Source organism: Strongylocentrotus purpuratus, unplaced genomic scaffold, assembly GCF_000002235.5.
Source record: "Strongylocentrotus purpuratus isolate Spur 01 unplaced genomic scaffold, Spur_5.0 spur5_scaffold_10, whole genome shotgun sequence".
Taxonomy (NCBI): Eukaryota; Metazoa; Echinodermata; class Echinoidea; order Camarodonta; family Strongylocentrotidae; genus Strongylocentrotus; species Strongylocentrotus purpuratus.
The window spans coordinates 14,280,330-14,297,215 of record NW_022145595.1 but is presented as its reverse complement, the minus strand read 5'-3'; the positions used below and the strand labels follow the sequence as shown (position 1 = coordinate 14,297,215).

Here is a 16,886-nt window from a genome sequence, read left to right as displayed (position 1 = left end):
CTCATATACGGTTGTCTTATTTACTTGGCAACAACGGACAAATTCAAAAGACACATAGATAAGCATTGGTGGGAGTATTGTTTTGATCTCCCATGACTCCACTCCTGTGCATGCGCATACACTCAGTAATAAATCTAACAGGCTAAACCTAGAAGCAGTGACCGGGAATTACAGGCCAACGCCTTCTTCCTGTACCAGATGATGATGATGATGATGATGATGTATGTATGTATTATGAAAATGAGATAGCAAAATGTGTATATTGATGGTCATATTGATGGTCATCTTGCGAGTAATAACCATTAACTACTCTCATCGGACTCTCATCATTAATTTTTCTCTTCATTTTTTTTTAAATTTTTTATGGTGAATTATTGGGGGGATGATTGTACAGGCCACCCCCCCCCACCTGAAATATTGGGGGGGGGGGGATATATCCCCCCATCCCCCCGGGATCGACACCCATGCTCCCTTGTATAGAGAACAATAAACAGTAAAACTATTATAAATATGCTAAATTACACTCAGTACATTAGAAATATAATAACATGATGTAATAAGAAAGGAAAATAAGAAAAAGCAACAACAATGATAAATAATAATGATAATGATAGTAATGACGATTATAACAATAATAATAATAATAATAATAAATAAAATATATAAACATGAGTAATGTAACAAACCCAACATGAATGGTTTAATAAAGAAGTGAACATCGGAAGCTGTATTTTAACAAAATACTCTTTAAAACAAAACTTTATTTTGGACAAGAATAGAATAGATTATTGAATATAGACTTTCTAGAGGCTTGTGTAGGTACTATCTTATATACATAGGTCTACGTATGTATGGTGTGTATGTGATATAACAAATAATCTGCACTGTTAAGAAACACTAACAAAGCCCATGAATGTTTTGCTTACGATATTATTTTTCGATAGATAAATATTTATAAAAAAAAATAAACATTAAAAAAAAAGAAAAAAAGAGAGATATAACACGTGACGTTAAGTATTTTGGCAACAATAGACACCAACTGACTAATCACCAACATGCCAAAACATAATAACAACTGAATCGCATCGGCATTCATTCTTTCCGAGAACAGTAAGGAGTTAAAATTCCCTGCCCTCAGAAATTGTTGCAGCGCCATCTGTTGGAGTATGCTCGAGTTGTCCAGGATATTAGGTCGGGTTCTCAGGGTCGGGCTGTCTGTGGGTCGGCCTTGTCTAGGATTCCAAAATAGTACACCATTATCGGTACGGTATCACCATCAGCAAAGTCGAAAACGCTAGCACAACATGGCATTAAAAAGAATAAACAAGGTAAGCCCATGAAATTGGAACATTATCATGAGCAGTTGAAGATCTTTGTGTTAGTGCTAGACCAAAAAGTCAGTCTATTTATTTCGTTGGTCTAGACTCTAACTATCTAGTCTATAATTAATCTAGACTCTATTCGGACACTTCATACGCATGCCATTACTATAGATCTAGGTCTACTCATTACATTAGCATTGATTGACTCGCTATGCTTTGCTGGAGTGATTGTAATTTGTTTTGAGAGTCGATGCTACATGTAAGTGCAAAAATGGGTAGAGGTCTATTGACCTCTAGAGTCTACAGGTACAGTACAGGTAGGGAGGCCAATACCCAAATCTAACATTTTAAATACTCATTTAGGGTAGAGTGCCCAGTATTCGGTTACTTAACAATAACAGCTTAGGGTAGAGCGCCCAGTATTCGGTCACTTAAGGGGAAATCACTAATATTTTGAATTCTCTCCTCTTTTATTTGGCAATCTACCCATCAAAAGAAAAGAAATTTATTCCTCTAACAGGATTTTATAGTCACTTAAAATATAGAATAATGATAAGCAAAATACTTCCGAAAGAAGACGGAGCATTTTTCTGCCCAGAATTCGGTCGCGCCGATTAGAATTCGGTCACGCGATTTGTGCGTGGTATCTCCGTTGCCAAATAGCGAAGCGTATTTGCGCACTATTTTCACACAATTGCGCGATAAAGCACTGAATGTCAATGCGTTGACCGAATACTGGCCGAGCGATACCGCATGGCAAGGGTATCGTATAAATACCTCTCGCACATCGGCAAATGCGTCATTTGCAAATTCACTGCGATGGAGTGAACACGGAAGTGATTCTCTTCACACACATACTAAATTCATTGCGATAGCACACGCAGTTGTTTCGCAATAGACTTCTACATATGGCTATGCATGTTAGCGCATGTGCTAAGAGAACGCAGAAGTGCAGAAAGTCTTGCGACACTGACCAATTTTGAGCTAAGTTGGAGATCTTTCTGGGGCCCTAAATCTGATTTAATTTTGAGAGTTAAGAAAAGTTGTTCAGCTGCCTGATTTGTGCAAGTTTCGTGGCTCATAAATTATTTTGTAAATTGTTAAAGCTGTTGAAACGGCTGTCTGACCGAATAATGGGAATGGACCGAATACTGGGCGTGCTACCCTATAATAAAACAAAGTTTAAACGAAAGTAAATATCTAAACCAGTTTGGCAGTAGGGGCGCTGGTCCGAGAATGAGGATCGTCCTCATAAACGAGGATATCCTCATAAACGCGGATAAAATGCGTCCCCTTAAACAAGGATCCTCTGCATTTTCGCGGACATTTTTTTTCATCGGGGCTCTGCGGGTTTCGGGTTACCGAACCGCCCGCTGGCAATGCCAAATTTGGATTCCCCAGGGGAACATAACCGTAGAGCTACATGTAGTTGACCGTCTACTTTTATGGGTTGTCCGTCTTCCCAAGGATTTATTGCTCATAATGTGAAGGTCTCTGTACAAAGTCAATGTAAAATGCATCAAGAAAATCATCCTGGAATCCGTTTTTTGCATCGCCAATGTGCCGATCAAAAATATGGAACATCTGCTTTTTTGCAGACGATCCTTGTTTTTGAGGACGCATTGGTCCGCGTTTACAAAGACTTTATGATCCTTATTCTCGGACCAGCGCCCCTACTGTTAACTAAGCCATTACATGTACATGTAACTCACCCATTTGCCGACTCAATCAACGAGAAGTTACGAGATCCAATTAACATCCATCTCGCAACACCATTCGCAATCGACTGCTAGTGCTACAGTGCTAGACTCCAGTAGCCTAGTACTTTTAAGTAGGGTAGCGCGTCACTTGAAATATAGAATGATGATAAGCAAAATATTTCCGAAAGAACAAGGAGCAGTTTTCTGCCCAGAATTCGGTCGCGCCATTTGTGCATGGTATCTCTGAATATGACGCGCACACAGGACCGACTAAGATAATTGCTTTCTTTCAAAACTAGGTCTAACATTGAGGAATGAATAATTAAAATGTTAGATTTTGGTATATGCCTCCCTAATAGTAATACTAATACTAAATCAATATCAATATCAAAATCTAACATTTTGATTACACATTTCTCAATGATTGTTAGAAGTTTAACTAGTTTTAAAAGAAAGCAATTTTCTTAACTAAGTACATGTATTACAACTCACCCATCTGCTGACTCCAGAAGTGTCATAAAATAGGAGATATCTAGCTCCAACAGGGAAAAAGTTAATATTTATTTTTGGGGGGCTACCTATTCAACCTTGCCTGCATGAAAATAACATTCTAAAATTTGTTTTGCATTGAACTCAATGCAAATTTAAGGGGGCTCTTTTCTGATTTTCGGGGGCTCTTTTGGGCATTTCGGGGGGTATTTCGCCCTGACCCCCCCTTGTATTTTTTTCACTGAGCTCCAAGGCAAAGTTGGAGATTCCTTCTACGCTAATCCGTCTCTAGGACCAATAGCCTTGAAAAATTAATTTCATGGTCAATAATTTACGTTCATAATTAGACAGGCCGGACGGAATGTCATTGCCGGGAAAAAGTAAAAAATTACTTTTTAACTTAGCGCGAAAGCACAGTCACTCGTCAGCCGTTAGACTCGAATTGGTCGCACACACTGACACAGACAAGCTGCAATCCAGGCTGAAATCGAGCCTACTACGAGCCAACGTTGAATAAATATAAAAGTTGGCAGGAAAGAACTCGATCTAATTTATTAATAATTACTGTAGATTAGAGTTGTATTCCAATATTCCAATAACTTGATTTCCTCATGAGTAATGATTTCAGTCTACTAACTGTACAATCAACTAGAACGACATCCAAAATCAAGCTTACAGCGCAAGACAATCCAGAATCTCAGAGTATACTGCATGCATGCAACGTACGCATGTGTAAGTGGATCTCTATCTCTCTCTCTCTCTCTCTCTCTAGCTACATGTATACGTAATCACTAACCATGGATCATGCAAAAATTATTTTTCCCCCTCTTCACATCACTCAACCTTCTCTTTAAGTTTTGTTAAACTTACGGTAGTTACTGTAGTTACTGTACATGTATATTGTGTATATTGTGTAAATTTATTGATGTTAAAAAAGAAAAATAATTCAAAGTTTGTTGCCGTTTCATATTCAAATTGGTAGTCAAATAGCGCACCTGTACTTCCTGGTATTAGTCCCATTTTTAGTTCATGTGTGTAACATATAATTTTTCGGGTGAGTACATGTACTTGTCTGCACTGTATGATGATTTTCCATAAAATACATGTACATGTATACAATTACCGGTACATGTACTGGTAGCCAAATAATGAACTCAACAAGTCTCATTAATTATCTGATTGTGACTTTACATGTACATGTACATAGTACCTGCATGCAGTGCATATTGACAAATGCACAGTCATGTAATCATGAGTTATTTATAATACAGTCAAACCTGTCTACAGCGACTGCCTATTAAAGGGAAACACAAAAAGTGGTCTTTGTAGACACTAGACAGGTGGTCTTTGTAGACAGGTTCCTTTAGTACATGTTTAAATGAGAAACCATTTTCAAGGGAAACCAAAAATGTGCTTGTTGTAGACAGGTGGTCACTAAAGCAGGTTTGACTGTACATTGTACATGTTACATGACTAAACTGCCTAATACCTGAGGCTGAGGAGTAAATTCTGAGTATGATTTGTTAATGTATTCATGACTAGATATTAGTGTCGCATTTCACCAACTTTGTACTTCCTCATTCATCATCGGATTGTTATGACTTTCCGTGCTTGCAGTGGTGCAGTGCGTATTGAACAATGCCCAGTTTGTAAACATGAGTTATTTGTATAATACCATAACTAAACTGCCTTTAACATGAGGAGTAAGTTCTGAGTATTCTTTGTACAGTAAATTTGTTTCATTGAACTGAAAGTTGCTCTTTTGTCCTTACCCTGTACATGTATGTACAATATGTTTTCAGTTTCCTTTCATTTGTAGTTTACCTGAGATACATGTACATGTTCAGTAATCACTCTGTGATTTCAATCATTTTATTTGAAATTTGTTCTGTACAGGTGAAAAAAAAATAAAATTATTAAACCAATAGTAATGGTCGGATATGACCTTAAACTAAAGTTGTTGCGATATGCCGATGATACATTATTTTTTGTTCCGGATGAAACTTCATTAAAGGGAATTTTACATGAACTGAATCAGTTTGGCGAAGTAGCATGTTCTAGAATTTAGACAGCCATGTTATGGTTAGGAGCCATTGATAGAAGTTGGAATTTAGAGAAACATGATTTGAAATGGACTCACAAGCCTAAAAAATATTTAGGTCACTACGCTGTACATATATTTTAATAATAATGAAGCTCTAAAGATGGACTGGGAGCAGAAGTTGATTAAATTGAGGAAAATTCTTGATAGCTGGACAAAAAGAAGCTTACCTAACCATTTTTGGAAGAGTCACGGTACTGAAAAGTCTAGCACTTAGCCAAGTTACTCACTTGATCATGGTTGATTCCATCCCTCCAAACTTTTTGAAGATGATAGAAGGCATTATATTCAAATTTATTTGGAGTGGGAAAACAGAAAAAATCAAAAGAGTTTCTCTTATGGAAGACTACAGTAAAGGTGGTATAAAAATACTTGACATACTGTAGAAAAAGGCAATTGTTCAGCTTCCGACTGCAATGGTTGGGTAGATTTTTCAAAGAGAGTAATGGAGCGTGGAAAATAAGGCTGTGCACAACAGTGTAATGAGGTACCCGAGTACACTCCCATGCTTACAAGCGAATACTCGAGTATTACATTTTTTTCTTACTGGTTCAACTTATTGGGAGGCATCAATTTACTGTGGAGCTGCTCTTATAATATAACCACACTTATGATATTTTAGTTCAAAAGAAAATGTTTCACAAAGACTAAAGTAAGACCGACTTTATGTTGGATTTGGTACATGTAACTACAGTATGGCAAGGCCGTTCATGCCCCTGTTAGCTATCACTATTTACTGGCATCGGTCTCTCAAGGGACGTGCAAATCATGGGCACAAATCTACAAAATTTACATATTTTGATGATTTATTATTAGGAGGAGAAAATATTATCTAAAGACCATAATTGAGAGACCAATGCTGAGACAGAGAGCAACAAGTGGCATGAATGGCTTGCCATAGTTAAGTCCAACTCAAAGTCGATCTTAGGGCGTGTTCACACCGCAAGGGGGGACCGTGGACGGACCGTGGATCGCGCTATCATAGCGCGACCCACGGTCTGCCCATTGGCATTCGTCGGATCCACACCTTTGTTGAGAGGTCCTGTTGCCATGACGCATGACGTCATGAGGTCAGAGCGGTCAAAGATTTTGCGCGCTATTACGAACCGGAGTGTTGAGTTGTACCGATTCAGATTCAGATCGCACCAAAATAGAATGAGTATAAAATTCCCCGCGTGTAAAACGTTGACTTCCGGCGTGCTATCGTAGCTCGGGTTGACCCCGGCAGATATAGCGCGGTCTAGCACGTGCTACACCACGCTATCTCTCGTGGACCACCTCCAAGAGGTGCTCCAGTGGCACGCCGTTTTGGCTCGCCGTGGCTCGCTGTTGGGCGGACCGAAACGACGTTGTACCTTCCACACCGCAGAGATAGCGCGAGATAGCGCGCGCTAGACCGCACTATCTTTGCCGATGTGAACAGCCTCTTTATAGTCTTTGTGAAACACTCCCCAGGTGCGCTTTACATACAAGAAGCCAAGCCACCATTATTATTATATATTATGATGTTTTTCATGTATTCATGACTGGATTTTAGTTTGTCATTTCACCGGTGTATTTCCTTGTTCTTCTTCTGTCACAGGAGTACCAGGATATAAAAAGAGATCCCCCACAACAATGTTCAGCAGGCCCTGTTTGTGAGGATAATTGTAAGTACATTTACTCAAGAAACCTCCTTAAAGGTACCGGTAATACAAATTTTTGGTATGGTGTCATGAATTTGGTTCAAATGAACATATTGGAAGCATATACGATCCTACAATATTCAGTGATCGTTGTCGCGGTCGAAATTGACTCTAAAGTTATGAAATTGTAATAATAAACACTTTATGTTGAATAGCTCCCTCTCAAGGTCAAGATATTATTTAATCTATAAAACAATGTTTCTTGACTAAAATCGACCGATTAGCTATTACCGTTTGGAAATTATATATCACAACTACATATCCTGAGAATTTCATGGTCGCAGCTAACATTATACGGCCGTAGACGCTATTTGAAATTAATCAAAATTTACAGGGAGCACCGGTAAATTTTTATATTCAATTTTTCTCTAAAACAAAAGTGTTTTAGGTGTTACATTTTTTATTGCCTATAAAACATCTACAGGGGCATCCAAATATATCAAAATTGTAAAGAATCACTATCCACCCAATTTTCAAAATTTCCCAAAACTTTGTATTATCTTTAAGGGTCTCATCCTTATTCCTTCTCTTTTCAATCAGAAATTTCTTTCTCTGTCTATATCAAATAGACCTGCCCTCATCAGCTCGAGATTGCCAAATATCCCGCTATTTGAACTATGTCCAGCCAATTTGCGTCTTCATCAGCCCGAAGTTGCAATTAGCGGGATATTTGGTCGAGATAATCATCCCAAGATATCTTGGGCTATTTGGCAAATATCCCGCTATTTGTCCAGGGCGTCCTCGCCAGCCCGAAGACTCGCACTATGTGCAAACTGAGCAATATCAAGCTTCAAGTTTCAAGGTCGAATCTCGAGCTGATGAAGACGCGATTTGTAACTTCAGGATTATTTCGCAAATCAGAAATAGCGGGCTATTTGGCAATCTCGAGCTGATGAGGACAGGCCTAATGAGTACAACTCTCACCTGACGTTGTGGATACTGTCATCATGTCAACATACCTGTGTCAATAAAAAGCTTGATTTTATGCTCTTATCGCATTCATCACTTAATCCACTGGTTTGAATGTTCATCAGAACAGCCTCAAAAAACATATACATGTACGGTATATATCCTCAGGAATGATATTAAAGATGAAGTTGAGTTCTGGTCTTGGATTGCATTGTGAAAGAAACGGTGTGGAATCGAACAGAAAAGGTTGATCATCTAGCATATCACAATTTGTGTGTCTTGCAAGGTTCTGGAATCATCAAAATTATAAGAAATTTGGCCAAGTCTTGGTAAAGTTACAAACACTGTACACAGAAAGATGTATATGGGACTACACAAACACGTGGCGTAAAAATCCTATCCCCAAGTTTTACGATGTTACATGACATATTTAGAATATGAAGGCATTTGAAGAGCCATGCTTTTCAGGGAACATGTCTCATCTGATGTTCTTCCACACTTGCATAATAAGAATGATAACGCACACAAATTATTTTTCACCTCTTCCCAGAACTCAACCTTCTCTTTAAGTTTCCTTAGTAAATATAAGAATAACAATTTGCAATTTGTTGCTAGATAATGGTGCGATTCGCCAGGATGATCTTTTACCCTCCGATATCCAACCTACAACTATGCTGTTGCCTTTTAAAACCCCTACAAAGCCTGTCAATTTTTTCTGTTGAGGCTGTTGACGAGGGACAACTAAAGTCCTCAAATTAATTCTGCAATTCAAGTTTGAGCATTGATTTCTATGGTTCATAAAGGCTGATAAAGGCGGAAAACTGATGTGTTAATTGTGATGACCTGAAAATCAATTAAGCAAATGTGTGTGAGCAAATCGCCCAAAAATGCATCCGTGCAGTGTTGGCATGCCATTTTTTTTTAAATTCATAGCGCCGCCTAGGAAATTACTAATTTATTCCACAAACTACTGATTTTGAGCCTTGTGATTACTGATTTTCTGTGCTGGAGGTTGGCAGCTCTGCAAAAGTCATGTCAAAGGTCACTTAAGCCTTAGGTCAGTTATGCTGCAAAAAAACTTTGCATGAGATTATAGATAATCTTGAGATTTGGTACCAATCAAAACTAAATTCAAGAGTAGATTTATGTGCATTCATGTTGAACTTGAATCATTTTCTTATTTTTTACCAACAGATTATCATTGGCAAGCAACAATAATGGGTCCGGTAAGTATTAAAATAAAATAAAAATCATTAACAATGTACGCCCTATATGTAGTGCATTTTCCGTGTACATGTTCAAATGTGTTTTACAATTACATGTATGTTATTAACAGTGGAGGTGAGTTTTTGAGATAATTTCTGAAGGTATTGAGTGATTGCTGGTTCCAAAGAAATCTGGTTAGGTTATCTATTTTAGCAGAAAAGAAAAAGAAAACAGTTAATGTTGCATTATGCACATGTATTACAGTATGTCTCCCCCCTCCAAAAAAAAAGGTAAATACAAGTACCTGTGCATAGCATTTTTATAGTAATTTTGTTCATATTTTGTCTAATATTTTTGTGTAGCTTGTTTACTAGTTTGTAAGCATGCGTAATGCCCACTATTATTCTGACCTTGCATTAACCCTGTCTAAACTGATCATTTTTTGTCATATTTTTTTTACTCACAGGGAAACAGTCCATACCAAAATGGTGTATTTTTCCTCACGATTCAGTTCCCAACAGATTATCCCTTCAAACCTCCCAAGGTGAGTCTAAAACTAGTCCAAGCTCAGTAGCTTGAATATTAAATGACCAAGATTTAGTAGATTAGTTTATATTTTAAATGTTTATAATCTGAATGGTATCCACCCTCAAAATTTTCGTACACATTTATTTTTTTGTTAGAAAGGCTTGAGTGTTGATCATTCTTTTTTCCCCCCAACTTTTGGTCTGTTACCAAAAAATGATTTAGAGAAATAACATATCACTGTTCTTTAGACATTGCATTGACAAGTACATGTACATGTATGTGCGGCATGCATGTGGTGAAGGAAAGGTTTAATTTGAAATCATGTGTTCCCAGGGGAAAAAATACACAGGGGCTCGGGGCGAAGGAGCCCCCGAAATGCCAAAAAGAGCCCCCGAAAGTCATAAAAGAGCCCCCAAAATTTGCATAGAGTTCAGTGTTATTTTCATGCAAGCAAGCTTGAAAAGTAGCCCCCAAAATTGTTTAAATATTTTTTTCCCTGTGTGTTCCTCGATATGCTAAGAGCAAAACCTCCCAATGTTCATACATGTACATGTAAATACATTTTAATATATAGCCTGAAAAACTGTGGAGGCCATTTTTGATTTTTTGCGATTAAAATGAGCAGCTTTGAAAAATTGGGAGGGCTCCTCCTATACTGAGTAGGTTGTAATGAGTGTTCATGCCAAATTCGGTGCTTTTGTCCACTCTGTCATGATGAAAATGGCCTCAAAAGCTCTCAAATCCTTATTGTATTTTATTTTGTGTTTTAAAATAATGTAGCAAAATTTTCAATGACAACCTCTCAGTAAATGTCATCAAAAGTTTGTAAGTCTTCTTATTGGAGAATAGTCTAGCATTGCTAAAAACTTCACATAAATTTATAAAAGAATAAAGAAGTTGTGATTGTTTTTGTAATACATCGTTATTTGTATGCCTCCGTCCACCAAAGGTGGTGTCAGAGACATAATGCTTTTGGGTTGTCTGTCCGTCCATCAGTTTGTTCCACGTTTTCGTTACAATCGCATTATCTCAAGAACCACTTCAGGTATAGGTTTCAAGTTCAAACCTGATGAAAGTGTTATGACCATAGGAAGATGATCTGATTAGATTTTGGGGAAAGTAGTTTCATAGAGGTAAATATCTAAAGAGCAAGTGTGGCTGCCTCCGTTTACAACTAGCAAACCGAGGAGTTTCGACAATTACACGAACACCCTAAAGTTGTTATTCACAAGATTCAAATGACGAGGTACGAAGATTCAGTTAAAGTTCACGAACTGTCGTTTATTCACTGGTCATGGTCACCAACCTTCAGATAACAATCTGTAACACAACAGAAAGAGAAACAAACTACATAATGTTCATACTTATGAGACACTACAACAATACATGCATATATATCATGTCAAAATAAACTGACTACATGTACTCCAAAACTCTCTCTTTGTTTCATAAGCAACAAGTTATAAACCTTGGCTAGACAATGAAAATATAAGTCAACTTGCATGTATGTACATGTAATTAACTAATTACACAGTCTATTTACATATATATGCTGCAACAAAAACAACTACAAGTATAAAGAATAATATCCTACTAGATAAGAAAGTACCTGTCTTAAAATACATTATAATACAGTCATCACCATCACAGTGACACTGTAGCAAACATACATAGAGAGCTGAAGAAAGGGATAGAGAGGGGGAGAGAGAGAAAGAGAGAGAAAGAGAGAGAAAGGGTGAGATCAGAGAGGGGTGGATAGCGATGCAGAGAAGAGAGAGAGAGAGAGTTATCTAGTACAATGCACTTCCTTGCCTTCCAAGTTCCAAACTATATATAACAAACAAGAAAGATAACTAATATTCTCTCCTAGGCTTACATTACTTCATAAAACAATTCAACATTAACTACCACTATTATATTAAGTGAGTTCTTACCAATTCGGGTCTGTAAAATGCTCCACAATCACTGGAAAGCAAACTTTGAAGACGGTTGCAACTTGCAACTTTACTGTTGAAACATTCACTTGAACAATGACGATATACTGCCTCTACACATAATATGCGTTACATCTACAACTCAAGTGCATACACACAGAATGCATGCACATACATTGTATGCAAAGTACTTTCATTTAGCACTATAATACAAGGGGGCTTCTGTTAAAATAAAAACTTGTTGCATTGCCCTTTGCGACCGACCTAAAAATCTGAAAATCTAAAAAATTTAAAAATCTAAAAATCTAAAAATCTGAAAATCTACGGTCGGCATTTTAAAAAAGTTTTTTTTTAAAACCGTTTTTATTGTTTTATTGTATTAATGAATAAAAAAATATGTATTTTGTTTGACTTAGGATATAAATGCATAAAATCAAATTATTCCAAACAATCTTCACATTGCTAGCAAGTTGTACAGGTAGTTGAAAACCAACTTCGTCAGCAGGAAAGCACAGAGTGTTGTCTCAACAAAACATTCCAAACCATGGATTATTATGAGGTGAAAAAGATATGAATGGAATGATAACTCTGAAACACATGCTTTAAAGCATTAAAAACTGAGAAATATCAGCCAAAAGAGGGCGGAAATAACAACAAAACATTAAAAACTGAAAAATTTTGGCCCAAAGAGGGCGACAAAAAAAAAGTTTAAAAAAAAAAAAAAATCTTTTCCGACCGACCGACCCATGTTTTGGCACCCAAAGGGCAATGCAACAAGTTTTTATTTTAGGCCTCATATAAGACAAGGGGCTTCTGTTGACATTAGATAAGAGCAGTACAGGCCTAATACATTGACATTGGTAGTCTATGAATTCAGACTGAATTAACTAGTCTTCAATACTAGACCTTATTTAACGAAATCTTGTAACAATCCTCACTACACACTGCTGTAGTGACAGCAGGTTTTAGCATTACTATTGCTATTGCAATATCTCAATGGCTATTAGAGGTATGAGCTTCTCAATGGATGATATAGGAAGACGATATGATTCAACTTTTGGGTAAGTAGGTCAAAAGTCAAAGGTCATAGAGGTAAATTTATGAAAATTATAGGTATTAGACTCATCACAAGATCTCAAGAACTACTACAGGTATGGGCTTCAAGTGCAAAGCTGGCGATGATCTGATAGATTTTGGGAAAGTAGGTTAAAGGTCGTAGAGGTAAATTTCTGAAAACACATGTACATGTTTTATTCAATTTTCAAACAAGAGTTTATTCGTCAAATGATTAGCAGCCAAATGCTGAATTGCACATATGTTACATTTAAAGATATACAAAATAAATCATTGAAAATAGATATATACGAACAAAATTGCAAAGTGTACGTTACAAACCAATAGTAAATGTTAAAAGTTAAAAAGTGATGAGTGGCAGTGGACATTCTCGTGGTGATGGGCAGGAGGTGGGCCCCTTCCCCTTCAAAAAAAAATAATTCATCAAATGACCCCCTCCACCCTATAACTATAACTAGATCCGATTGCTGAAAACTATACAAAAAGGGGATTATGCAAACTTCGCAAAACACAAAAAACAAAAAAACAAAAAACACACTCAAGGACCCACTAACACACCCCCAATGACGAAGACACAAACCGCACACGCAGCACTCAAGCACATACAAATCAGATAGCAAGCGCACAAAACAATAGCCTTGGTATCGCAATATCTCAAGAACCACTACACGTGGGCATAAATCATGTTGAAATTATTCGTATATCACGGACTGTGAGATCAGACCAGGTTTTCCTTTTGATGTCACTCAAAAGTGTTCAGTGTCTTAATCTAACGTTACTTTTTCCATTTTATATACAGGTTGCTTTCACCACAAAAATCTACCATCCAAATATCAACAGCAATGGCAGCATCTGCTTAGACATCCTCAGATCACAGTGGTCGCCAGCGCTCACCATCTCAAAAGGTATTTAGGCATTTCTGAGGGCCATTTTGTTACTATATGTATTTTTGTTGATTCTTTTTACAATGCCTCAGGCACACCTTTGCATATTTGGCTTGTGTATTGAGCACTGTGTATTTATGGCAAGCCGTTTTAACATTTATTCCTTTTTCTTGATATCAAGAAATTATTTTCTGTTGTAAAGCAATTAATTTCTTCATATCAAGAATTCAATTCTTGATATCAAGAAATAGAAATAAATGTTAAAACGGCTTGCCATAACTGCGCAGCAATACGCAAGCCAAATACGCAAAGGTGTGAGTGAGGCATAAGGCCCACTCACAAAGTCCCACATCACATCAGGAATGAACAAGGAAAACGGTAGTTCCACGCAGGTCCGGCTACATCCGTCATTTTATCAATGTAGATCCGGCCACCTTGAAGGATGCCACTGGCGTTCCAGCAAACTCTACTGAAGTTTTGAACTGTTCAAAACTTCCATGGAGGTGCTACGGGTACGTGTTGACGTACAATATCCCAGACACTGCCCAGCACAGTCTTCCTTTTCTCTATTAAAATCCCATCCGCTTCCATCCCGATTGTGGGCATTAAATAATTCCTTGGAATCGATATGGATGATATTAGGGTCTTACAAAGGTTGAATTATGGTTATCGTAATTCCACCCTATGACGACCGGCGCGGGCTGCAATGCATATTCAACAACAGATATTCTTTGGACATCCGTAGAACATCATCGATGCACTCTGGGTAGCATTTAATAGAGAAAAGGAAGACTGTGCTAAGGCAGTGTCTGGGATGTTGTACGTCAACACGAACCTGTAGCACCTCCATGGAAATTTGAACAATTCAAAACTTCAGTAGAGTTTTCTGGAATGCACCAATATTTATGAAATATAACATTAACATCTTCTGATGTTTCTATCACAATCCAATTATCAGGAGAGAAGATGGGTGCCTACGATTGCGCTGCCTTTTAGGTTTGTAGTTGACAGTTCAACTGTCACTGGAGATACCTTCCATTTAGAGGTCCTGCATGTACTATGCAAAGTATAGACATCAATGCTCTTATTAGATGCAAATATAGATGTATTTATATCATTTGGATATATGCAAGCACAGAATATGAAGTTTTGAACGAATAATTTTGATCTATTTTTTTTGTTTTCTGTTTCAGTACTCCTGTCGATCTGCTCGCTGCTATGCGACCCTAACCCTGATGACCCCCTGGTACCTGAAATCGCACAATTATACAAGAGGGACAGAGCACTGTACGAAGCAGAAGCTAAAAAATATACTTCCAAACATGCCATGTGACCTCCCATGTGACCTCTCATGTGACCTCTCATGTGACCTCTCATGTGACCTCTCATGTGACCTCCCGATATTGACTCCATCTCCTTATTACATGCCATACAGAGTAGACTAATCAATTGGAGATCAGTGTCTACCTGTACAGTCGGCATAGAGCAAGATTTTTCTGTTGTCAATAGTAAACAAAAATCATAGAGCTTTCATGAAAGAGATATTAAAGAGACGGAGTGAATCCTCATGTACTTTATAACATGTGCTCTGTTGTTTACCGATCATATGGTTTGAATTTTTCGGTTAGACCATTATAAATGCAGACATGATTCTCATTCAAACTGTGACTTATTACGACCAATATTTGTAAGAATTGTAGATACCGTAAGCTTTATCAGATTATAAAGGTACAAAGCACCATGGATTTAGAGTTGGATTAAAAAAAAAAATATCTGGATATAGTACAGATTATAAGGGAATAAAGCACCATGGATTAGAGTTGGATTAAAAAAAAAAAAATCTGGATATAGTACACTGTAGTTATAGTATATGTCAGACTTCATTCCATTCGGTACTGAAAGTGAGAAAAGTTGGCACAAGGGGGAGGGTAAAAAGTAATTTTTTTAAAAGTAATTAGAACTGTGGAGTATGTGTGTATATATAAACAATTGTTTGTATCAAAATTTGAACCATAGATTTTAATAATGACCTTGTTTGTAAGTATTTTTCTCTACCGTAATCTTTGTAATCCATGCTGTGTTTCTACTGCTGCTTTGTATCCACACGTAGACATTCATGTGAAATTATAAGTTCATGTAAACTTGAAGTGGATTGGATCCAGGTTAAGTATCATTGGGCAATAAGTATTTCTTCTGTCACCCTACATAGTCTCGCTTCTGTCACCCTCCATAGTCTCTCTAATGTGTCTATTCCAGGCTGGATGATCTCATCTGAGTTTCTGTGTCACCATATTATTTCAAATTTTGATATTCTCATTGTATCGATAGAAAATGCTATTCTTAAAGATGTAAAAGTTTCATGAGTTGATTTTACCTGTCTCCCAAGAAACATCAGATTGTCCAAGATATTCTGTGAATAAATCTCAACCATTAAAGGTAATACAAAGTTTTGGGAAATTTTGAAAATTGGGTGGATAGTGATTCTTTACAATTTTGATATATTTGGATGCCCCTGTGGATGTATTACTAGAAGCACTAGAAAATTTAGCCTCTTAACTACATCTGCTTTCGAGAAAAATTGAATATACAAATTTACCGGTGCTCCCGGTAAATTTTGATAAATTTCATATAGCGCCTACGGCTGTACAATGGTAGCTGCGACCATGAAAATATCAGAATATGTAGTTGTGGTATATAATTTCCGAACGGGAACAACTAATCGGTAGATATTAGTCAAGAAACATTGTTTTATAGCTTAATTTATATCTTGACCTTGAGAGGGAGCTATACAACATAAAGAGTTTATTGTTTACAATTTCATAACTTTAGACTCGATTTCAACCGCGACAACGATCACTGAATATTGTAGGACCGCATATGCGTCCAATATGTTCATTTGAACCACATTCATGACCCCATACCAAAACTTTGTATTACCTTTAACTGGCAGCACAGTGTGAGAAGTAATGCAACAGTGCAAATGGTTTATATTTGTTTGCAAACCTCCCTTCCTATATTTCTTCAAGTACATGCATGTTACATATTCTCGTTTTA

The 16,886-nt window shown here is 37.2% G+C and overlaps 1 protein-coding gene across 1 annotated transcript; it reads left to right on the top strand.

The window, feature by feature from the left end:
• Positions 1–1,169: 1,169 nt before the first annotated feature.
• LOC575905 (ubiquitin-conjugating enzyme E2-17 kDa) lies at positions 1,170–15,812 on the top strand. The gene is made up of 6 exons (XM_030979575.1): positions 1,170–1,328; positions 7,195–7,261; positions 9,401–9,432; positions 9,879–9,956; positions 13,748–13,853; positions 15,026–15,812. The coding sequence occupies exons 1-6, from the start codon at positions 1,305–1,307 to the stop codon at positions 15,163–15,165; spliced, it is 447 nt and encodes a 148-aa protein (XP_030835435.1). The 5' UTR covers positions 1,170–1,304; the 3' UTR covers positions 15,166–15,812.
• Positions 15,813–16,886: the final 1,074 nt, after the last annotated feature.